The sequence below is a fragment of the Hippocampus guttulatus genome, chromosome 16, assembly GCF_054856545.1.
Source record: "Hippocampus guttulatus isolate MCC_2025c chromosome 16, RoL_Hgut_1.0, whole genome shotgun sequence".
NCBI lineage: Eukaryota > Metazoa > Chordata > Actinopteri > Syngnathiformes > Syngnathidae > Hippocampus > Hippocampus guttulatus.
The window spans coordinates 14,396,172-14,421,931 of NC_141276.1; the positions used below are offsets into that span (position 1 = coordinate 14,396,172).

The 25,760-nt window shown below is 43.1% G+C and overlaps 1 protein-coding gene across 4 annotated transcripts in view; it reads right to left on the reverse strand.

Moving 5' to 3' along the window:
• The window catches only part of LOC147193293 (syntaxin-binding protein 4), a 95,209-nt gene that overhangs the window by 18,090 nt on the left and 51,359 nt on the right, over positions 1-25,760 (reverse strand). For all 4 annotated transcript variants that reach the window (XM_086132477.1, XM_086132475.1, XM_086132478.1 and 1 more), the window contains exons 4-11: positions 21,720-21,789; positions 20,400-20,474; positions 17,999-18,078; positions 10,780-10,903; positions 10,546-10,687; positions 2,682-2,788; positions 2,468-2,600; positions 1,949-2,021 (exon numbers count right to left, since the gene is read on the reverse strand). In XM_086132477.1, the coding sequence (XP_085988603.1) occupies positions 1,949-2,021; positions 2,468-2,600; positions 2,682-2,788; positions 10,546-10,687; positions 10,780-10,903; positions 17,999-18,078; positions 20,400-20,474; positions 21,720-21,789 (804 nt within the window). The remainder of the gene's footprint in view (positions 1-1,948; positions 2,022-2,467; positions 2,601-2,681; positions 2,789-10,545; positions 10,688-10,779; positions 10,904-17,998; positions 18,079-20,399; positions 20,475-21,719; positions 21,790-25,760) is intronic.

Here is a 25,760-nt window from a genome sequence, read left to right on the forward strand (position 1 = left end):
CGCTCTACTTCTACTGGTCTGATCACAACCCATCTGCAGCAATGCACAGGCTAAAATAGGTCTTCAACAACACTGTTGTCATTTAAAAAAAAGTATATTAATATAGTACTTTCATGCTTTTGTTCTGTTGATGTTTGATATGGACTGTCAACAAATGCAGTTTTTTTTAAATGTACCATAGCTCGTGCTGACCTGGCCCTTCTGTCAAATTTTAAAAGTCAATGCGGCCCCCGAGCCAAAAAGTTTGCCCACCCCTGGCCTAGACTCAAAACAATGCAATGTGAGCTATGAACTGATACAGGAAATGTCTCAAAAGTTAAACATGGTCGTAGACTATTCATTTCAGCAAAATGAATATATATTTTTTTCTTTTGGCGTGTCCTTCAGGAGGTAGCCATCATGCAACATCCTTTTCGATCTCAACCTACTATGTCTTCAGCATGCTCCTTTATGACACCAACTACCCTTCTGTGTTTCTTCACTACATCCATGAACCACCTCTAACGTTTTCCTGTAGCTGTATTGCATGGCAGCTCCCTCCTCCTCATCTTACTACCAATAAACTCACTATTTGTCCCCTGCAAACCACCAAGTCTGGTGACTCTAACTTTGTCTCCAAAGATTTCCAACCTTGGCTGTCCATCTGATCATCTAATTTCTTATCCCATCCACCCTGGTTGCTCCTAAGGAGAACCTCAATATCTCCATCTCCAGATGTGCATCCTGTTGTGCCTCAAAGCAGTATATCATGGCTGGCCTCAAAACGGTCTTGTTTTCTTCCCTTCTGGTCTTCCCTTCAGCCAAGCAAAGACTCTTTTATCACAAAACCCAAATCCAATGAGCTTAAGATGTCATCCATCCATCCATTTTCAGCACCGTTTATCCTGAAGAGGATCGCGGGAAGTTGCTGGAGCCTATCCCAGCTGACTTTGGGCGGAAGGCAGACTACTCCCTGAACTGGTCGCCAGTCAGTCGCAGGGCGCAGATAGCGGCAAACGAACATTCACACCCACATTCATATCATCACTGAGTGGGAACCGATCCCACATTGCCCAAGTTCCTCCTGCCTACCAAAAGCCTATCTCAGCTCTATTGCGAAAGCCGCACAGCACTCTTTTTTAGCTTCCATTCCTTTCTCTGCTCTGCCTTTGTCTTCCTGGCGACCAGTCATCTAACACAATGCCATTTGCTGACAGTCCTGATATAATCACTGATTGTGACATGCCGCTGGGGAGACCTGGAGCCAGACACCTCACCTTCTTGATTGAATTGCACACATCTCCAACTGAGACCTTGAGATAAATTGATTCAATTTACATCCTCACGGCAGACTATTGTTGGATTAACAATTGCTCCCAATTCCTTTTTGACATCGCCTGCACAAGATGTATGTACATATGTGCTTCTACCGTCATGTTCCTGCCTCATCTGTAAGAAAGTGTTTCCAACAGCTATTTCCATTCTTTTGCCTAAGTGTAGCATAGTCTGTCCCTTGCACTTCCTGTCCTGGAGTTCCAGTCTGACCATTATTTCTTTTTCATCCCTGATGCCTTGGTCAACATGCCAATTAAAAGCTGCCTCAATCAGGACGCTCTCTGGGCTGCTCTTAACAACATTGTCTTAGCTCCTTCTACACCTGTGAACCGTAAAGACTCATAACAATAAACATGACAACCCTCAATTTCAATCTTCACTCAATCTGACACATTTTGCACCCCTGAGACATTTCACCGCTGTCCTTTGGGTTAACAGCGCAGATGACTGTCGGGCTGCAACCGATTTGATATGAAATTCTTTTGATGAATGGTGCTACACAAACACACTTCCTTGCATTGCATTGTAACCTCATTTAGACTTTTCTGTACCATAATTGCCGAAAGATTAAAGTTTGGTAAATCTGGGTGAAATTCTGTTTGAATTGCCACTCCCACATAACATGTATTGAGACCTGAAATATGGATATCCGGTGGACAGATGTCAGGAGAAGGCGAGGACACTGGGGCAGGCTCCTCTGCACAGACCTACAATGAACACACACATACACACACACACACACACACACACACACGCACACAAATAGTGACACCACATAAAATAATTAAAGTGAAAAGAAATAAATATTAACTAGTCTTGAGATTTTTATGTTTTGTGGCACTGGAGACAAAAAGTAACCTGAACCCATTTTTCTTATTTGTTGAATGTATCATTTTTTTCTTTAAGTGAGGTTACATTGTTGGATGTGAAGCGCTTCTGCATCATCTGCAGCAATGAATGCAATGCTGTTAAGATGACAGATTCAATGGGGCTGAATTAAAAAAAAAAGCAGTCATCAAATACTAGATAATACTGAAAATTGGTCTGTATGTTTCACATGCAAAATAACTGATATGTATTTCTTCTTAATATATTTTTAGAAAGCAAATGTCTAGAAATGAATTGGATGGGAGGTCCAGAACTGTGAGCTGACCTCGGGTGATCGGATGTGGACTTTTAAACGTCCAGAGTTGGCTGCTGCCCGCTGAACACCATTGTGAAGAGATGTGCTGCTTTGGAAAAGTCCTTTACCTGGGATGAAAGCAATCTCCACTGCATTTTCTTGACTGGGAATATAACAGATACATTGCTCATACATTACTATATGCACAATGAATTAGGTGGAGAGATGTCTGCGCTCCACCCACCTGAATTTGGCTTTGTTGAGCATGCTTTTGGCCTCCTCGTGGGTAACACCTATCAAGGACTCCTTGTTAATGGCAATGAGCTGATCTCCGGGCCTGAGACGTCCATCCTGTGCAACCAAGACAAAAAGGCAATGCCTTCAATCTTGAGACAGGCCTCAATTTCCTTCAACATGATGGAATTTACTTAATTTTAAAGTCAGAATGTCGGAATCAGAATCGGATTTACAGTGACCCCTCACTTATCGCGGCTAATGGGGACCGAGATCACTCGCGAAAGAGGAAAATCCGCGAAGTAGGTATCCCCCTGTACAGGTATATCTACATGTGTATGAGTATATATAATATTTATAAGGCCAACTTTAATGGTATACATGCATGTAGAAGTAAATGTATGAAGTAATGAACATTATTTAATGCTATATACTACACACGTGTATAAGATGTATAAGTTAGGTTAGGTTAGTGTATAACTAACAAAATAAAGTAAAAATATACATGTCAAGTCAAGTCAAGTACAACTTTATTGTCAAATGTGTGGTACAGCACAGATGAAATTTCTTCCCTCTCAAGACAACATGCAACAAGAGGAGCCGCTGCGGGTGCCCCCATCAAAAGAAAAGTGAACATAACATGACAAAATAATACAAGAGAACACATAAGACACAGACAATCATGCAATCTTAATCACTTTCCTGGATAAACTTTGTTGTTTGAAGCAGTTATAGATGAAAGAGGAGCGAATCAAAGTGTCTTTTTCACCAGTGGATCAAAGACGTCATGCTGAAATGTTGTTATGATTCGGTTTAGGGACCAACAGGTGGCACTGTAGGGCTCCCCCGGCAGCTGCACACCTGTTGGTCATAGGTAATTAGGGCTTTGAAAGGACTCCCAGCCCGAACACTCAGTGTCGGGTCATTGTTTGCTCTTGCTACTGTCATGTTTGTTTGTTTGCTGTTCCTTTGCTGCTGTCATGTTTGTTCTAGTAGTGTTTTGGTTATGATAGTTTTTGTTTAAGTCATGGTTTTTGTTTGTTACTTTGTTTGTTTTGGATTCAGTTTTCTCTGTTTTATTAAATATAATTCGTCAAGTACACCCTGCTCTTCCCTCCTCCCTGCTTTTTGGGGTCCCCCACAACCTCGCAACGTGACAAATGTGCACACGTCTGCTACAAGCTAAGTTTGAAAGCAAACAAGAAGCTGTTGCGTCCATTTGATGAAAAAGAGATTGGCTCTCTTCTCCTGTCCCATGTAAATCCACTTCAATTCCAAGCGGGCTCCTTTCTTATCATCGTCGGCTCCTCAAGCCATGCATCCATCCAGCCGCAGACCGTTCATCAGCACAGACCTTTCCGCTGAACAAAGCGGGCTGTGAAAATGCTGCCCATTACAGGCGCAAGACACAAGCGCCCCAGGTCTGTCCAGCAACGACAGTCAAATGGCGCCAACATTTCTCCCAATCAAAATCAGTGCCGGTACACGGGTCCTGTCGAGAAGGCGCAACCACTAAGCACAGATTCTTCTTCTTTGATGGATGTCGTGGCCAAAAATGCTAAAACAGTCCACATCAGGTCCACACGATGTAACAGCAACACCATGTGACAAAACAAAAGACAAAAACAACTGAAAACGCAAGGCTCTTGAAGAGCACTTGCCGACTGCTGTCTACTCGGGCGCCATCTTGGAAAATAAGTAAATAAAAGTACTGTATATGTAGGACTGTATATGTTGCTCTATGTGACTTGCTGTTGTTTTGCTGACTTTCGCCGCCCCTTGCGGACCTTTTGCGTCATTTTCATTTATTTATTTTTTTGATGAATGCTTTTGAAAAATCCACGATGCACTGAAACTGCGAAAAGTGAACCGCGAAGTCGCGAGGGATCACTGTATTGGCAAAGTATGCAAGGAACACACAAGGAATTTACTTCCCAGGTCACCTATTTAAAGAGTGACATGAAGGTTAAGAGTTTTACAAGAAGGTCACTCCCTTTACACAGTGTAGAAAATCGGCATCATCGACGGCAATCAAGCCTTGTCGACTTTGCACATCCCGTCCCCCTGAATTACATCCATCCCGTTTTATCCATGGTTGCTTGAAGGGAGATTGCTGTGGGTGTGCGGAACATATTAAGAGCTTGAATATTCTTCATTTTGAGTTATTTAATGAATAAATTCAATTAATTAATTTAGAGACTCATCTACCTCAAAACCGAGTCAACCCGAGTGTTCCAACATTTTGTTTTGTTTTGTTTTCAAGAAAAAGGCCTAATTTTAAACAGGACTGAATATCAAAATCAGTGCTGGATGCCCCTGCACAGAGCTCAGCATTATACTCTATATGAAGTTGTCTGTGCAATTCGCCATCTGTTATTGGGATATGGATACTGAAAGTTAGAGGATGAAAAATGGCCAAAATAATTCGCTTTTGTTTCTGTGTGGAGAGAGGTTCGATGTATTGTATCTATTTGGCGGTAATAATGCAATGTAAATGAGCAGAAACAATTGTAATTGATAAAAATTAAGCATCCGTCTCGTGTCAAAGATGATAGGCAACTCTGAAATAATATCACATACGATATTTTCATAGTCTCAAGGCACTGTGAGAATTGAATCCATAATTTGTTTATGTCGCAGGGCAACATAAACAAAAAGAGCAACACAGCGAACAGTTCCTTCGATACAGAAGAACAATTGACCAAAAACATGTGACGATTCCCGAATTCTATCGACTTGGCGCTCCTTTATTTGCTTGTCATATTGCCCCGAGTTGTGAAATGAGTGGGCGAAAGAGAGGCATGGAGGATGGGATTTCAAAAGTGGAAGGAGCTGTCGCGAAGAAAGGCAGTGGTATGTGCAAATCATGCAAGAGTGAGTGGGTGGCCAATTGAAACGCTGCCTCCCCCCCAACTCATCATCATTTGAGTCTGCTTGCAATGATGTATCTCTGATACCTCTGAGTAAGCCACTCCAAGGAGAGCTCTCTCATTTCACAAGATGGAGCGTTGTAGTATGTCTTACATTGTACAAAATAATGAGCTACCATAAAAATCTCCCCCACTCAAAATTAGGTTGTCATACTTCCTTTAAAATAGTCATTACTTTACAAACCAAATTTGTGGCCAAAGGTGAGGGTGGAAAGATGAGGGGTGTTCACACGGCAAGATTTGCTCCGGTGCTAAGCCAGCGCTGCGCCAGTAGAGCGTTCACACGTGCAAATTAGTTCCGGCGTAGCCCCGGAAAACAGCTTACACCGGAGCAAATTTTTAAACCACCACCCTGAGGTGGATCAAATTTGCAAATGCTCGTTTGCAAAGTAGCACCGATGTAAATTTGCACGTGTGAACTCTCCAATTTGCTCCAGAGCAAATGCTCGAGAAGAGCTGATTACGTACGGTGAGAATGCGTTGCTTTCGTGCTCTGTCGGACTTCCGTCATGTGTTTGTTTTATAACGACACAAGACATGGCTGGTAACGGTAAGCGGCACCTCTTGGGTTATACCATCTCAACTAGAACGGGGGGGGGGGGGGGGGGGGGTGGAGTCCCCAAACGTCATCTTTCCTTTTGTAGGAGACTGGACTGTCTCGGAGTTGTTTGTGTAGTTGTGTGTTCACAACCCCCCGCCCCCCATATAATTTATTTTGTGATTTCCTCTCTTGATTTTCTGTTTGGCGCATTAGATGTTTGCTTTTCTGAGTGTCATTGAAGTCATCGTTGATTTACGTTTTCAGGGGCGATCACTCTCGAGCAGAAGGCCGAGAAGGACGTGCTTGTACAGTAGTTGCTTGAGTTGTGTATAAGTTAAAAAGAACCAACACGACATCTCTGTTTTCTGTCGTTTTGCTCCGCTGCAGAAACTGCCGTGTGACCGCAAGTGGAGCTGCACCGACGCTGTGCTGGTGCTGACATGCTCAGCGGCTTTGTACGCGTGACCGCTCCACAAAATTTGCTCCAGAGTAAAATATATCGCAACAAAATACATCGGTGTAGCACCGGAGCAAATGTGTGCCATGTGAACACCCCTATAGATCGAGCATTTCGGCTCAGTTCACCACACCAGGTTTCATTCAGAATTTGCATCCCTGCGCCTTCTCTATTCTTCCCTCAATCATGAAATGGAACCCAAGATCCTTGAACTCATCCGCTTGGAGCAGTCCACCCTTGTCTGGATGAGAACCCTAAAATATATAGAGGTGATTGTATAAGTCGATTCACATTCGGTTGCAAACTACTCCTGTTCGATTTGAAGATCACAGGCTGTTCAAACCAACCGAACCAGATCATTTTCAAAAAGCAGAGACGCAAAACTGAGACCACCAAAACAGACTACCTTAACTCTGTGGCTACATCTAGAAATTCTTTCCAGAAATCTTATGAACAGAATCTGTCACAAATGTCAGCAGAATCCAACATCTTGCGAGAAATTAATCCAATTCACTGTTGGCACAGTAGATTTGCAGTTTTTAAAGACTGTGTACTGAAACTCAAACGAGCACAAAGGCACTGCTGCCTGTCACAAGTGAGCGCACAAAATAAAGACAGCTTAGCAATATAGTAGTTCTGTAATAAAACCTAACATATTTCAGCTCATAATAATGGCACAGAAAGATATTTGCAGATTATTTACTGAAACACAGAAAAGTTGTGAGCTCAAATAGAACTACTGTATTGGAACATCAACAGCAGTGTACTCAATATGCACCGTTGTTGCCACTCATCTGCAGTGATTATTATTGCGGTATTGTTATTGTCATTATTTTACACTCAAATAGGTCAAGTATTTTAAATATTCGGTGTCACCTTGATTTTCTGGAGGAGATTAGCCTATGACAAGCATAATCCTGTTGAATATTTAGTTTCATTCCATGGTCAATCTTATGTTAAATAGTGCTTGGATGTGTTTTGGCCTGCATGTTGTTTTGGTGTCAGGTTCAGTATATGAGCCCAGAGACCCAGAACAGACACAGCAAATCAAGTATGAAGGTCAGCAGGAAAGGCCCGCTTTAAGAATCGCTCTGTTGCTGCTGCCCCTCCATCTTGCACCCACAGAATTTGACAACAATAAACTACCAAACTGAACGATCATACGTGTACACGAGAGGCACACCATTTGGTTTTATTGAGGAAGTGATAGTTGTTCAAACTAGAAAACAAACTGCTTTCCAATTTTGATTTATTATGAATCGTGGATGGAGCTGCCAGTCTTAGAAACAAGATCAGAAACATGCAACCTTAACATGACTCAGCTGTATTTAATATTAATCCCTGGCCAAAGCTGGAGAGGTCTGCAGATGCAGTATTTTATTCCCTTCTTCAGCTCTGCCTTCTTCCGTGGAACTCATTATTTGACAAGCGGCCTACCTCTGCTGCACTGCATCCATCTATGGTTCTCAAGATGTCTTTACCCTTTTGAGTTTACAGTCAAAAAAGTCATTTCATGTTTTGATTCAACAGTTGAAAAAAAACCCTGAAAATGTAATTAAGATTTTTTAAAAAACCAAAACACCTAAGTATTCACATCTTTTGCCAGGCCTCAAAATTGAGCTCAGGTGCTTCCAGTTTCAACTCATCAACCTTGAGATGTTTCTGCAGCTTAACTGGAGTCAACTAGTGGTAAATTCAGTTGATTGAACGTGATATGGAATTGCACACACCTTTCTATATCAAGTTCCACAGAGCACAAAGCAAGTATGAATTCAAATGAATTGTCTGCAGAACTTTGAGACAGCATTGTCTTAAGGCACGGATCTCGGGAATGGGAAACAGAAACATCTCAGCTGCTTTAAGGTCCCCAATGAGCGTCCTCCAACAACTGATAATGGAAGAAGTTCCACAATTCCTTACTAGATGACTCCACCTTTTCTCCATGGAAAGAGAAGAACCTTCTTGAAGGACAACCTTCTCTGCCCCAATCCACCAATCAAGCTGAGATGAAAGAATGGCAAGATGGAAGCCGCCCCTTACTACAAGCTATATGATGGCCGAATGCCTGCAATTGGCCCAAAGGCAACTGAAGAGCTGGCTCTCTGACCAGACGAGAGAATTTCTGGTCTGATGAATGAAAGATGAGAACCCCAGATATCATGTTTGGAGGAAACGAGGCGCTGCTCGTAGCGGGCATGGAGAGAACATGCAAACTCTGTACTGGAAGGAGGGTGCCTGGAATCGAACTCTGACCTCTGTACTGTGAGGCGGACGTGCTCACCAGTCACCCAACATGCCGCTGCTCCGACTATCGACCTTAGTTTATTAATCTGAGCTCTGATCACCTTTCAATTGCACTGCACTTATTTTTCCCTTGTGTTCTGGGAGCACTTTTTGTGGTACCGTATTTTCCGCACTAAAAGGCACATCTAAAAGCCTTCCATTTTCTTAAAAGCTCACAGTGCATCTTAAAATCCGATGCGCCTTGTGTATGGTCATTACGGTAATATTTTGACCCCCAAAATGGCTCCTTGCTCGAGACATGCTGACAATGCAGAGTTCATACTTAAGGCGATCGGTTACGCAGTTGAACACACGGAAATAGAGCAGCGGCAACAGAGTTAAACGTGAATGAGTCAATGTTATAACTTGCTGTTGGTTAAGTGAACTGTGTCGCTGCTTTATTAAATAAGTTTTACTTATGATCTGATCGTTCTGTTGGCGTTTCCTTGTGCGTAGCTACATCTAGTGGATGCATTGTTGATTGCGTCTTATAATGCGGTGCGCCCAATGTATAAAAAAATTACAAAATAGACCATTCATTGAAGGTGCGCCTCATAATCCAGTGTTGAAAATATGTTATAAATGTTCTACTGCACATGCCCTTTTATTTTATCAATCTCATTATTCATACTTGATTCTGTTTTTTGGGGCTCTTCAGTCACAGCTTCAGCCACACCCAACAGATTAAGATAAAGATCCAACCATCCATTTTCCGATCCGCTTGATCCTCACAAGGGTCGCGGGGGGTGCTGGAGCCTATCCCAGCTGTCTTCGGGCAGTAGGCCGAGGACAACAGAGATGAATAACCATCTGCTCATACTCACACCTAGGGACAATTTAGAGTGTTCAATCACCCTGCCATGCTTGTTTTTGGAATGTGGGAGGAAACCGGAGTACCTGGAGAAAACCCACGCAGGCCAAGGGAGAACATGCAAACTCCACACATAAAGGCCGGAGCCGGGATTGAACCCATGACCTTTGCACTGTGAGGTCAACGCACAAACCACTCAACCACCGGGCAAGGTATAGATAAATGCAATAATGTGCAGAGGCACTTTGGATATTAGTTTTCTCGAGAGTTCTCTTGACTTCGGACTGTCCCAATGTTTCCTTTTTCAGCAAAACACAAACCCAGTCAAGACATGAAAGAAAGTGGTTTCAGAACAATTCCGTGAACGTCCTTGTGAGCCAGAGTCCAGAGTTCAATTCTCAGTGACAAAGTAATTCTTTCTCTGACTTTGCAAAGAGGAGCTTTGAGGACACAAAGCCAAGAAACTTTAGTCCTGAATCTCAAGACAATAACAAAGGCTAAAGCTGTTTCCATTCAGCCATTCTCTGAATTAGTATTTATGTTCATTACATTGTTCACGGTATGAAAATGGTATGCTAGCTACAAAAAGAGTAAAAAGAATTGAACTTTTGAATCTTTGACTAGCTCCACAATTCATTTAGAAGTGGTTCATAGTAAACACTGTGCTCACAGACTTCAAAGCATTTCTTTTAATTTGAGAATGAGGTGTTCCTCAATTATCTGGATCAATCAAAAATACATACAGATTACCACAAAACTGTTTTCAAAATAAAATTGTAGACCCCTGCCTCTCATTTAAGTCAACTGAGTTTTGGTTGATGAGTGTATCAGCTCGCTGGCCCTCTCACTTACCCGGTGACAGTCTCCACCAGACAGCACCTCCTGAATGAAAACTGCTGGGCCATCAGGGCGGTTGGAGCCACCTCCCAGGGTGATGCCCATACTGCTAAATCGGGTCACAGAAATGAGTTGAATCACTCCTTCACCTGGGTGACTGAGAACATGAATACATCATCATATCAAAGTTATAAAAAGAGGTCTGTTTTTGTAAACGGAGGAGAGTGTCACATTTTGAACTCATCTGACCTGAGTGAGCGCAGCATCGGTCCGCTGTTGTTGTACATGTTCTGAGAGCCAGCTGGGCTTAACAACAAAGGACTCTGGGAGCGAGATGAGGAACCAGAAGACGTACTTTCCAGGTAGCGACCTCCTTGGGATATGGAATAAAGGACAAAGGGTTTGCGAAAACCTTCGTAGTAGGTGCATTCAAAGGCTTCGATTTCATTTCGTATTGTAACGGAAATAACAACACAATGGCAGATTCCTGTGTCTCCTCCATCCCGCTACAGACCAACTTTTATGAGAGACTAGAAGCAACTGACCCAGTGTCACCCAATGGGACAAGAAACACTCCACCCTTCTCTCTTTCATTGAACAGAACTGTTTACACTCACAATACAAATGTGCTGGAAATGAGTTAACTTGTTTTCAGCAGTTGACGACATGTTACTGACCCTGGGCAATATGTGTTATCGTAGAAAGCATAATATGAACGGTTAGTGTGGAAGTGACAAAGCCCTCTCTTCCTGCATTTCTTCTCCTGAACACTTGTTTCTTTCCGTTTGGTCTCTGCTCGGTGTGTTTTTCAAAGCTCCCGCACTAATATTGTTTTTTCCTCCTCCCACTGCATTCAACGCGGATCAAAATAGTGTTATTGTTGTCCATAATTTTATACTTCTACTCTTGCCTCAGCCTTTCTCCAACCTGCTCCTCTGGTGCTTCAGAGACGGTAGGGTAGCTATAGTGAAGGAATTCAACCACTCATTGAATTGCAGACAATTTTCGTCCTAGTATTACAAAGTATTGTCCAAATATTTTTTTCTGAAAACGTATGTGTCAATGGTTAGCGCAAATAAATAATTGAATGAGGAAATTTTTGGGATTAAAAAAAAAACAAAAGCTGAAGTAAAAAATCTTGGATCTATTGATCTGACCTTCAGCAGTCACATTATCTCTCTACAGGGGATTGAACACAGGCGTGCAGCTACAATATTTAACCCTTTCAGGGACAGCGGTTACTACAGTGGGCAGCTTATCATGTTATCAGGTTATAGGGTGCATGAAAGGGTTTTTGAAATGTATTTTAACTAGAGCTGTCAAACGATTAAAATATTTAATCTAATTAAAAATGCAACTGTCATAATTAACTCAAATTCACTAAAAATTAATTGTGATTACTGACACATTTTTGATCATTTCTGTATTTCCTTTTATATTTTTTTGTCCTATTTTTTCCCCATTTTAATGCTCTCAGCAACATGGAATCATGAATCCGTTTTCTATGTGAAAAATGCAAATATTTACTGAAATAACAATTTCGATTTTCAATTTTACATGAACATTTTTCACTTGGAGCAGTTATTCACACATAATCTCTCACACAATATTACTGTCCATCAGTGGGGGTTCTGGATCAATTTCACTGAGGGGGCCGGGCTGGGGCCAGGGGTTTTGATGGGGGGGCACATTCAACCCAGGGCTAAAAAGACAGATTCGAAATCTTATTTCACTTTTTATTTCTTCAAACTTTGAAATTGTGGTCATAACATTACAGTGATGAGAAAAAAAACAGTATTAGGAGGGCTAAAATGTCTGCAAGCTTAACAATACGCCGTGTCCATCTGTTGAGAATATTCAAGCCAGGGGATGACATGGTACCAGCCTGCCGGGGACAAAAATTGCAAATACACTGAAGCTAGATGTTTTACATGCATATAATTATCCAAATTTTAAAAGGCAATGTCTTATATATTGATCCTGTTAAATAAAAATTAAAATAAAAAGGGAGACTAAAAAAGTTACACACACACACACGCAGACACACGCACACACACGCGTGCACACGCACACACACACACACACACGCAAATGGCACTCGTGTCGTGGTAATTTCCTTCTCTGCGGACTGCTTCTCATTTTCCCGCTCATTTTTAAGTGGCGCAGCGCACTAAAGGGTCCGATTAGAATGTTAAATCACGCACTTTGGTTCCACCTTTCGCGTCGGCGACTCGGCGCGACTGCGTAATCTACGCTCGGAGGGGGGGCCATAGGGGGGGCCAGAATCAGTGCCACAGGGGCACTGGCCCCCGTTGCCCCCCCCCCCCCAGAACCGCCACTGCTGTCCATCAACAACAGTGAAAAAAATATTTTGTCACACAACAGCTGCTTTAACAGCTCTTTTTATGGAATCAAAACAGAGCAATATCAGAATCAGAATCATCTTTATTGGCCAAGTATGTAGAACACACAAGGTGCTGCATTAGTATCATCGTAAACAAGGACATGACAAATAGGTATGGAAGGACATTTCGTAATGTAAGTGAACCGTAGTGCGGTGGTACCACCCAGTGACAACTGTGAGACAATGTGCAAAGTATCAAGCAGAGGTAAGATCAGTGGTAGAATACAATACGATGACAGTTTGTACAGTTGGTGCAGAAAATCATTGAACCATGTTAGAGCGACCAGTCGCAGTATTTGTTGTACAAGAAGAGTGACTACGTCAGTGACTGTTTAGGGAGTTAATGGCTAGAGGGAATAAGCTGTTTAAGTGTCTGCTGGATTTGGTGCGCATGGATCTGGAGCGCCTGCCTGAGGGGAGGAGCTGGAAAAGGTGGTGGGCAGGGTGCGGGGGATCCAGGAGGATTTTCTGTGCCCTTGTCTTGATTCTTGCAGTGTGCAAGTCCTCAAGAGTGGGTAGGGCGGTGCCAATGATTTTTTCCGCCGTCCTAACTGTACGTTGAAGTCGGATTTTGTCCTTTTTTGTGGTGGCCCCAAACCAAACCGTGATGGAAGAACACAGGATTGATTCGATGACTGCCGTGTAGAACTGACGTAGCACCTCCTGTGGCAGGTCATGCTTCCTCAGCAGCCTCAGGAAGTACATCCTCTGCTGGGCCCTTTTCAGGATGGAGATGGTGTTGACTTCCCACTTCATGTCCTGGGAGACTGTGATTCCCAGGAACTTGAAGGTCTCGACGGTTGACACAGGGCAGTTGGATAGTGTGAGGGGCAACTGTGGAGAAGGATGTTTCCTGAAGTCCACGATCATCTCTACAGTCTTGAGCGTGTTCAGCGCGAGGTTGTGTCGGCTGCACCAGAGCTCCAGCTGCTCCACTTGTTGTCGGTCCGCAGACTCGTCGCCATCTTTGATGAGACCGATGACCATGGTATCGTCTGCGAACTTTGAGTTTGACAGCTGGACTTGTTGAGGTGCAATCGTTTGTGTAGAGGGAAAAGAGCAGTGGAGAGAGGACACATCCCTGTGAGGCTCCAGTGCTAGTGGTGCATGTTGATGATGTTGTTGCTCCCAGTCTCACCTGTTGTGTCCGTCCCGTCAGGAAGCTGAGGATCCACTGGCAGATCGTAGGGGACACACCGAGGTGGAGAAGTTTGGGGGTGAGGAGTTCCGGGATGATGGTGTTGAACGCAGAGCTGAAATCCACAAACAGAATCCTCGCGTAGGTCCCTGTGCTGTCGAGGTGCTCGAGGATGTAGTGCAGACCTATGTTGAATGCGTCCTCCACAGACCTGTTTGCCCGCTAGGCAGACTGAAGAGGGTCCAGCAGGGGTCCGGTGACGTTCTTTAGGTGATTCAGCACAAGGCGTTCAGAGGACTTTATGACCACAGACGTCAGGGCGACCGGCCTATAGTCCTTCAGTTCCGATGTTGCCGATTTCTTGGGAACTGGGATGATGGTAGACAGTTTGAAGCAGGATGGGACCTCACACAGCTCCAGGGATCTGTTGAAGATGGGTTTCGGGCGTGTTTGTACAGTGCCCGATCTCCACTTCTAAATGTGGCCTCTTTCTCTTTCCTGAGTTGCCTGAGTTTGGGAGTAAACCATGGCTTGTTATTGTTGAAGGAGCGGAAGGACTTCGTTGGTACACACATGTCCTCACAGAAACTGATGTATGATGTTACAGTGTCTGTGTATTCATCCAGTGTGCCCGTTGAAGTTTCAAAGACGCCCCAATCAGTGCAGTCTAAGCATTCTTGTAGAGCTAGCTTTGCTTCATCTGTCCATTTTTTCACAGTCTTAACAACCGGTTTCACACATTTGAGTTTCTGTCTGTACGTAGGTATTAAGTGAATTAAATTGTGGTCAGAAAGACCCAATGCTGCACGGGCGATCGATCGGTATGAATTTTGGATTGTTGTATAGCAGTGGTCTAGAATGTTGCCTTCTCTGGTGAAACAGTCGATGTGCTGCTTATATCTGGGAAGTTCACGGTTAAGATGTGCTCTATTAAAATCGCCCAAAATGATCAGGGGTAACTCTGGGTATTTTAGTTCGAGTTTGTTTACTTGTTCAGCTAGCGTTTGTATCGCCGGGTTAGCGTTAGCTTGTGGCGCAATGTAAACACCGACTAGTAAAAAGGAGGTGAACTCACGTGGCGAGTAGAATGGCTTGCAGTTTAAAGACAGCGACTCCAGGTCCGGGCTGCAGTGTGCGTCGAGCTTCGTGACATCAGTGCACCATTCTTCGTTGATATAGAAGCAAATCCCACCACCTTTCGATTTCCCTGATAGCTCCGTGTCGCGGTCAGCTCGGAGAAGGCGGAAGCCGGGTAGATGTAGCGCGGAATCCGGGTGGCGGTCACTGAGCCAGGTTTCAGTGAAGCAGAGCGCAGCAGAACATGCAAAGGTTTTTTTGGTCTTTGTGAGGAGAAGAAGTTCATCCATCTTGTTTGGCAGAGATCGTAGATTAGCAAGATGTTATCGATGGGAGCGGGGTTCGAAATCCACGCTGCCGGAGCTTGACGAGCACGCTGGCTCGCTTCCCCCTCCTCTGGCGGCGTTTGCATGCTCCGTACAGCGCAGCCGCTCCGCTCGCGATTAGCTCCGAAAAACCTTGTGGATTTTCGTGTGCTAGTGAAAAAAGACCGAGCGTAGACTCCCCAATGCTAAGCAACTTTTCCCTTGTGTAAGAAAGCCTCTCAGGGTCGCCAAAAACTGACGAAAATGACAAAAACAGGGATAATACTAGGGAGCGTGTAACCGAGGCTGCCATACCTGTCGGCGCCTGATGAAGCCATTATAAAGTGCACATTATAAAGTGCTTATCTAAGGTCAACTAGTACTCAGCCTGTCGTGGATTTAAGCCATGGTTGCATTTTTCACAGCCCCGCTTTGTTCAGCGGAGAGATCGGTGCTGTTGAACGGTCTGCGGCTGGATGGATGTAAGTCTTGAGGAGCCGACGATGAGAAGAAAGGAGCATTAGCGCGGAGCGCCGATGCGGATTTGGAACTGGGAGTCGCGGCTTGGAGTTTGAAGCGGATTACGTGGGACAGGAGAAGTGAACGAATCTCTTTTCGTCAATGGACGCTACAGCTTCCTGTTTGCTTTCAAAACTTAGCTTGTAGCAGACGTGTGCACATTTTAAGCATGACGTCTCTGATCCACTGGTGAAAGGACACTTTGATCCTCTCCTCTTTCATCTAGAACTGCTTCAGACAACAAAGTGTATGCAGAAAAGTGAAGATTGCACGACTGTCTGTGCCCTGTGTGTTGTGTTGTGTTATTTTTGTTATTTTGACTTCAAAATGTCGCCACGAGAGTGGCTGCCTTTCCAGCAGCTCCTATATTTTGTTGTTCTACTTCTTCCTTTCATAACTTTGCTGCTGTGAATTGGGAATTTCTCCATTGCGAGACTAATAAAGGTTTTCTTATCTTATACTTCGTTTTACTCAAATTTGCTTTGAACACAGCAGTCAGGCTATGTTGATTCAGTTGGTCCTTCTTGCGCGGAAGTCTCTCTACGGTTTTGTGTAGACATCATTTCGGATGACTACACTTGGTTCGATGACAACACTGGAGACGTTTGATTTTCGCTAGGTCGCAACCACTGCACCGCTGAACTTTCGTTGTCATGTCACCGCCTCAGCGCACCGTCACTGTCAGACGAACACAGAGAAGCTCCACCCGCTTTATTTATATGGACACGGAACACTGTAACCTTCCACACAAAATAGTTCCAAACAAGTAACAATTGCGTCAGTGGCATACATCGTATTCGACAGGCTACTTGCTCTTTATTCACCAGAGGCTCATCAACCTAGTCTCTTATTTCTCTCCCGAAACAGTGTCTTCTCCCGCTTGGTATACCTTAGCCTTCTCCGCTACGTACAATCTCTGTACACAGCTTGTAATGGAGGCTCTCGCTGGCAATCCGTAGTGGAGCCATTTGATGCAATGCGAATGATTTCAGCTTGAGTCGAGCTATGGACAATGTTGACAGGCTTGCATGCAGTAGCCATACATTTAGCTATGGCTTCAGCAAATTTGTTCTTCGTCACGTCATCCTTTTTCTTCGCTTTGAAATGATCCATAGCTGTCTGTCTGAGACGAGGGGGCGGAGTACTCGCGTCAGCTGTGTGCTTGGCCATTAAGTGGTATTTCAGACTCAACGTGCTGTGATGATAGCTCAGTTTACGACATCCAGGTAACTTTGGTCTTGTCAGTGGAACAATCTGGCAACTTTTTAAAAGTAAACTTTCCATTCATAAACTCTTTAAGTATCCGTTTTCGGTGTCTCGCGCTGCCGTGGCTGGCAAAACAAACGTGCGTGGACCTATGCAGCGCGCTTGTTGTTTTGTTTCTGGTTTATTTATAGAGCAACATGACGTGTGCCGCGTTAATCTCGCGAGAAAAAAATTAATCCCGTTAAAATTAATTTAAATTAATGCCAATATAAACGCGCTCAACTGACAGCTCTAATTTTAACATTATGCTACTTGTGTAAACCTCACCAAATGACCCAGAATACTTCACTGATAAGTGTTGTGACATATGAACAAAGAATCACTCTTCAATTTACTGATTCAGGTTGGCTAATCATGCCCGGTGTGCAAATATATGGGGAAGCAGCATTTTGATGTCATGATGTCAAAACCCAAACCTCAGACCTCCACCTGCTGCGCAGAAAACACAGTACTGTTCTTCAGCCTGTTTTAGCAAATCTGTACCAGCCAGCTGCCTCTTTTACCAAAGAAACAGATGTTGGCAATTGTGTTACGGACAACTGCACTTGTCCTTAACCATTCTTAAAGCTTGACTGAGTCCATTTAGCCTTTGGGCACAGAACTTTGAACAAAACACAAGCTTTTTTTTTGCTGTATTATGGTCCGTCCAGTGCTCACAGCAATTTTCTCTCACATGCAATGATTTCATGAGCATAAGATCATCGATCAGTTGAGCACAAGCAACATTGTACAAACAGGACAGAGCACAGCCTTTCTTACCTTGCTGTATTGGAGAGTTGCGTGTTGATCCTGTGCTACCGTTGGAGCCATATTTTTCCAATAGGTCAGCAAATTCTTTCCTTTCCAGGGGAACAAAGTGTGAAAGTTCACCAGTCATGGACATGAAAATCTCCAATTTTTACTCTCATCTTTGTCACTTTGAGCAGTGAGGTAAAAATGGTGCCCCAGGTTTGTGTAATGATGCATCAGGGAAGTCTGAAATGTGAAACAGGCAGTCCCTACGGTGTTCTCAAATCAGGTATGTGCTCTTAGTCACACTCTGAGGAAATTATTATTGGTGACTACTGTATATGGCAGTACTTGCCAAACACTGACAAAGACAGATTTTAATTGTCATGCACTGACAGCACAGCTGCACGAGAGCAGCAAAACCCATGTTGGCCACCCACCACCGCTCTGAAGTATCATTAAATCAGATTTATTTGGTTGAGCTTTGAAATTGTCAATGAAAAGGTGTACAAGTATTCAACAAAATGTAATTTTCAGACTTTGTCACGTTCAGACTTCGACAGTCACCAACACATTTCATTTAAATAACCTGATGGTTGAAAAAGATTAATGAGATGTGATATCAGTATTTTTAACATATCCGACCAAATAGTGTTAAGTGGTTTGGATCGTTTTGAGAGGAAGAAACCTCCCTGCCAATGTCCATTTTCTCTCCATGGTCATACTTTGGTTGTAGGGTGGTTCAATCACAGATTAACACACAACGTTCATCTTCTGAGGAGAGCAGCCTGAGGCTAAACTCTACCCCTTTGGTCAGTTGTTACTCCAGAGCAGCACAAAGCGAAGGAGGGGAGCTGGAGCAAGTTCACCACTGAAACCTGGCTTTTTGCAAGAATATACAGTATTGTCAGGCACGAATATATTTCACATTGGTGTCCCAAGGCATTGAACGCAGCATGTTTTACTTAAGGGGGGGCTTTACTGTTCTACTTTCCTTCATTTTCCAAGAAATGCTTCTGAGATTACCAAACCGTGACTCATTTTCTTACATTCTTTGACTGTCACATAACCATGATTAACTTATTTCCGTCAAATTCACTGGAAAAGCTAAAGTGTAAATCCTGCACTCTGTCAGAACAGCTTTTCTGAGGATTACATGGACTGGCAAGACAAAGCAAACTATTTGGGAAATTTCTCGGCAGATGCCCTGAGGTACTGTTAGTTTCACATATTTAAATATGCAAATCCATGCTTTTTCAAGTCAGAGTTAAGATCATACGGTTTTGAGGAAGAGAAGGCCCGTGCCTCAAAAAGTAGTGCAATGTTTTCATCTGACCTTCTTGTAGGCTACTTAGACCACAATGCTAAGATGCTATGCGATTCTTTGCAATGCGAAAGGTGAGGTGCATAAATCAGAGAATTTGCATGAAAATAATTCCGCAGACATGTTCTGGTCGCGTAGTCTCTGATGGTGTAACGCAGGGGTCCTCAAACCTTTTTGCCCCACGGACCGGTTTATTTCTGACAATATTTTCAGGGACCGGCATTTAAGGCATGGCGGATTAATACAACAAAATAATATGGTATGAGCTGCATGAAAACTGTGGTGTTTTCAAAATATAATAATAAACACGAGGAGCGTCTAATCTGGCCGCAACACTCTGATCGCTATGGTAATGTTTCATGCCTTCAAAATACGATACAACGCAAATTCAAAGTGCATGAAAATGACAACTCACCACAGCCCCGAGCTTGATTTTCTGCAACCAGACGGTCCCATCTCGGGGTAATAGGAGACAATGACACCTCAAGTGTGTGGTTTATGTCCAGTCGACTTCGCAATTTTGTTTTAGTCGCTGTTGCTGCAGAAAATCGATCTCAGAGTCTTCAGCCATAACTTTAATCCAGTTGTCTCGAACGTACTTTTAAGGCCGCCGTCATTTGCGGTCTCCAGCAGTTTTTTTTACTCATTTTGCGAGCTCCAGCGTTTTGTTTTTAGCGTAATCGGTCACGTGACGGAGACGCGTGGCTTGACGTGAGTCAAGCGTGACACAGACGGATGTAACGGAGAATCCGGTAATTTTTCAAAAGGCAAGTTCTTTCTGTACGGCCCAGTACCAAATGCCCTGCGGACCGGTACCGGTCCGCGGACCGGCGGTTGGGGACAACTGGTGTAACGGTTTTCTTGCTTGAACTCTGCAGATTCATGGGTTCACTTTCCATTCAGTAACTTTGTAAATAGGTGTGTGAATTGTTAGCTTTTCCTATATGTAAGTCAGTACTGTGTCTAAAAATCTTGGTAGTCTTAGTTAGTTAGTTTAAAGGATCTTTTTTCATTATAACTTTGAGATGACCAGCACAATTAAGACTATGAAGAACCAATAAATACATGTAGAGTAGGTTATATAAAACTACATGGAGCTCTACTTACTTTGCTTCTTCGTCCCTGGCGATAAGAAGTCGCATGTGATTGGTTGCTGAGGCTGCTCTCAAGATGTCCACAGCTCTGATGAAAACAAGGCAATTGTCATGACTCTGTTCAGTTTGGTTTCTAATTCCAACTGGAGTGGTGGGTGGTGCCCTCCAGCAGTGCACCTGTCACGCATCATAATCATCCATGTATAAAAGGACTGCCAAACCATAACAGAATAATCTGACCATGGAATTTGTGGATTCGGATCAGATCAAGCAAGTGTTGGCAAGGACAACTGGTGGGACGGGCAGGAGTCTGCGCTCGCAGAGCTCCATGACGTGGCTCACTGGTTTGAGAAGTTGGGTACTCGTGTAGCGCCCAAGCCCCCAAGTTAACATCCATCCATCCTTCCATTTTTGAATCTGCTTATCCTCACAAGGGTCACAGGCCTGGTGGAGCCTATACCAGCTTTCTTCAGGCAGTAGGCAGGGTGTACCCTGAATTGGTTGCCCGCCAATGATGCCCTGTCCTGGATCCCTGACCCTGCGGAGGAAAGTCCTAAACCAGAGAACATTCACCAAGGCCATTGCATCGTGGGGGCATTGAGGTGGGAGAGAGAACGGAGGATCCAGGAGGCTCAAGACGGAACTCTTGCTGGACGCCCCACAGGAAAGGTATACGTGCCCCCACAACTGCGATCGGGTGTGTTGCAGTGGGCTCACATGTCCCAAGTGCCTTGCAATTCCCATGTTAACTGCACTTTTCATCTAATCTCTCAGCGATTTTGGTGGACAGAACTCAAGAAAGATATCCTGGACTTCATCAAAACATGCTCCGCCTGCTCCACCAACCACCTACTGCGTTGCTTCAACCATTACCGGTTCCACCTTGACCTTGGTCCCACATCTTCATGAATATCATCATAAGATCTTCCTCCATTATGAGGCAAGTCTGACATTCTCACCATTGTTGACCAGTTCTCAAAATCAGCTCACTTCATCGCTCTGTCCAAGCTACCATCCGCTTTAGAGACCGCCAACCTTCTCCTCAATCACATCTTCCGTCTTCATGGGATCCCAGTCCACAATTCATCTCCCAGGTTTGGAGATGTTTCTGCCGAGCCCTGGGAGCTACTGCAAGCCTGTCTTCAGTGTACCACCCTCAATCAAATGGACAAACAGAATGTGGTGTTGCGTATTTCTGTATAAATGAAATATTTTTGTTCAATTCCATCTGAGTCCACGTTTTGAGAGACCGATTCTATTCTGAACCCTTCACAAAAATATAAAGTGTATAATAATGTGTGTGAAGGAGAGTAGTCAGATTTTACTGGTTTACCTGTCACTTGTGACACCTATTAAACTTTCTCCATTAACCTCCAAGATTTGGTCTCCTGGCAACAGGTTTCCTGTGGGAAGTAAAATACAGGTCGTTTATTCATGTCCAACTGATGGAGCATCAGCAACAGGATTGTCTTATTATACAGTATATACCGCGCAAATAAAGGGAACACTTGCGCTGTTTAGGTGTTCCCTTTATTTATATGAGTATTTATATGGGTAGTTTATATCAGTGTGCACAGATGTACATAGGAGTTCCATTTATAGTGCTAGTATGTCTATTGGGAGATGTGGTTGAATGATTAAAATACAGCCTGTCTTAGGGAACCTGTGTATGATTCACCACTAACCAACAAAAAAATTGTGGGGGGCACATTGTCAGTCTGCAATTTGTGGCCAAAACATACTATATGTCGGTCGCGAGTCTGTTGTGGCTTGTTTTATTTGTGTGACTTACTCTCAGGAGAGAAAATCCCCAAATACTTGATCTGCCATTCCAGATGGATTTAGACAGACTAACAGTCCACTGTTATCACTTGCAATCCATGATGTAAACTTCAACTTCAGCTGGAAGGTACACTCCAGGGCACATGTTCTAACATATTAGCAAATTGTGCTTTTCTGCTCATGCATAGTCATGTAGGGGGAAGTAAACTAAGAAATTCGTGCTGGAAGTGTGGAAGAGATTTGCATGTTATTAAGGCCTTTTATCTTGTTAGGCGTGAAGAAGTTCGCGTTATATCAATACCACATATAAAATGGCATGAAATTAGTAGAAAATACAGTGCAACATTGAATACTAGAAAGGTGTAAGGTTGATAAATGATGTCAATTCAAGCCATGTTCTAGAACACATTTCAGTCGGGTAATCATTGAGATGGAGCCAATCTCAGATGACTTTTGGACAAAAACTGGGGTACCACACACGCAAGACTGCTCACGAGTCAATCACAGGAAAAAAATTATTTCTACAAAAATTATGGAAATGTTTGTTTTTGGAGAGTGGAAGATGAAGCAGAGAAAACAACAGAGCACGCATGAAAAATTTAATTGAACTGATTCAAACCCAGAACCTCACGACTGGGAGGCAGATGTACGAAAAGCAACACTGCGCTGCCAGATAATGGGATCTATTATCATGACCACTGCAACTTGGGCGTGGCAAGATACATAAATCTACGTGAGGCAGGTTTGAATGAGGCTATTTTCGCAGATACACGCAGTGTGGCGCAGTTAGAAAAAGAGCAGTTAGGTCCGTTAAGGACGCGACGCGACCTTGATTTATCATCAATCATAAATGCTCATACGATGGGCAAGTGGTACACTGATCATCCTTGACATGGCGGAGAAAGAAATTGCTTTGCTCAAGTCCGGGAAGTCAAAGCGCGCAAAATATGTCATGTTTATAAGGAACTACACACAGACCTCCACAGATGATGTGAAGTTAGCTACAGAGTAGTGATGGGTTCATGAGGCCTCATGAAGCGTGTTGACATAATGACACACTGTGTTGATACTGTGTTGATACTTTGTCGCTGACCACTGACGCCTGCTGGACTTTCAAAATCCCTGCAGGCAACCTACTTGACAGACTGAACTGACTGATTTGATGATGAAGTGTATTCAATATCATTCACATCTATGCATTCATATTGTATTATTCACTATGTTTGAATAAGGTGAAAATTATGTAAATGAGGATGCTTGTGGGCTTTGTCTTCAAAAATTTGTATTCAGAAAAATCAGTTGCTCCAGTGTTTTGAATAGTCAGTCTGTTGCGTTTCTTGCATGCTATTTCCCCTGCTTGCATGGCACTGGTGATGCTGGCGTACAGAGAAACTGCTTTGCGAAGTGGGAGAGGTTTAGAAAAGTAATGTGTTGGTACTTCAATTATAACAGCCGGTCTTGACTGCATGCAATTTTCCCCTCTGCCAGGTATCGTTGGACCTCAGGTATAGCATCTGCTGTTGCACTTCTTCCCAGTCTCCCTACCTCATCATCCAAATATTGCTACAGGTCATCTAAAAGCAAACCTAACAAATTTGGCATTTAGAACAGTTTCAAAAAAAACAAATTAATAATGATGAGTAACATGCCAGATGTAGTTGCAGAGGTGCTTTTGTTGGTATATGATATTTCTATATGGCAAATTCGACGTTTCGCCTGCAATAAAATATGTGAATAGTAAACTAAGAGTTACCATGAAATTAATTTGAATTATAATTAGATCTGTCCGTTTAGTGCGTTTTTATTGGCATTCATTTAAATGGATTTTAACAGGATTAAATTTTTTCTCGCGAGATTAATGCAGCACACGTCACAGCTGGCTGGTACAGATTTGCTAAAACAGGCTGAAGAACAGTACTGTGTTTTCTGCGCAGCAGGTGGAGATCTGAGGTTTGGGTTTTGACATCATGACATCAAAATGCTGCTTCCCCATATATTTGCACACCCGGCATGATTAGCCAACCTGAGTCAGTAAATTGAAGAGTGATTCTTTGTTCATATGTCACAACACTTATCAGTGAAGTATTCTGGGTCATTTGGTGAGTTTTACACAAGTAGCATAATGTTAAAATTAGAGCTGTCAGTTTAGCGTGTTTTTATTGGCATTAATCTAAATTAATTTTAACGGTATTAATTTTTTTCTCGCGAGATTAACGCGGCACACGTCACGTTGCTCTATAAATAAACCAGAAAAAAAACAAGAAGCGCGCCACACAGGTCCAAGTTTGTTTTGCTAGCCACGGCAGCGCGAGACACCAAAAACGGATAAAGAGTTTATGAATGGAAAGTTTACTTTTAAAAAGTTGCCAGATTGTTCCACTGACAAGGCCAAAGTTACCTGTATGTTTTGCAGTCGTAAACTGAGCTATCATATCAACTGAGCTGGTGAATAAAGAGCAGGTAGCCTGTCGAATACGATGTATGCCACTGACGCGATTGTTACTTGTTTGGAACTATTTTGTGTGGAAGGTTACAGTGTTCAGTGTCCATATAAATAAAGCGGGTGGAGCTTCTCTGTGTTCGTCTGACAGTGACGGTGCGCTGAGTGCAGCGGTGCGACCTAGCGAACACACTGAAAATAAAACGTCTCCATGTTGTCATCGAACCAAGTGTAGTCATCCGAAATGATGTCTACACAAAACCGTAGAGAGACTTCCGCGCAAGAAGGACCAACAGAATTAACATAGCCTGACTGCTGTGTTCAAAGCAGACTTGAGAAAAACGAAGTATGCAACCATGGCTTAAATCCACTATAGGCTGAGTCCTAGTTGACCTTAGAGGTGCATTTTATAATGTTATATTGCTCTGTTTTGATTCCATAAAAAGAGCTGTTAAAGCAGCTGTTGTGTGACAAAATATTTTTTTCACAGTTGTTGATGGACAGTAATATTGTGTGAGAGATTATGTGTGAATAACTGCTCCAAGTGAAAAATGTTCATGTAAAATTGAAAATCGAAATTGTTATTTCAGTAAATATTTGCATTTTGCACATAGAAAACTGATTCATGATTCCATGTTGATGAGAGCATTAAAATGGGGAAAAATAGGACAAAAAATATATAAAAGGAATTTCAGAAACGATAAAAAATGCGTGAGTAATCACGATTAATTTTTAGTGAATTTGAGTTCATTATGACAGTTGCATTTTTAATTAGATTAAATATTTTAATCGTTTGACAGCTCAAATTAGAAAGGAATAAGACATGTCAAAGATCTGAGAGGCACTTGGTGAGACAAGGAGATTTGCATAAATACCTTATTCTCCAAAAGGAGATCAAAATGGCTCTACACAGCGGACAATTTGCGTTTCTCCGGGAGCTGCTCCATAATATGCATGTACTGTAACAACGTCACAGCAGTCGATAGTCCGCTGCTCTCTGCTGTGCGCCCGTGAGCGCGAGCACGTACTCACGGCGCCGACGCAACCCGCGTCACATATCAAAGAATCTTTGATAAGCTAACCTAGCGGACATGAAGTCAGACGGACACGTTTTTCTGATAATGTGTGTGTTTTCCTTTTTGCCCAAATATA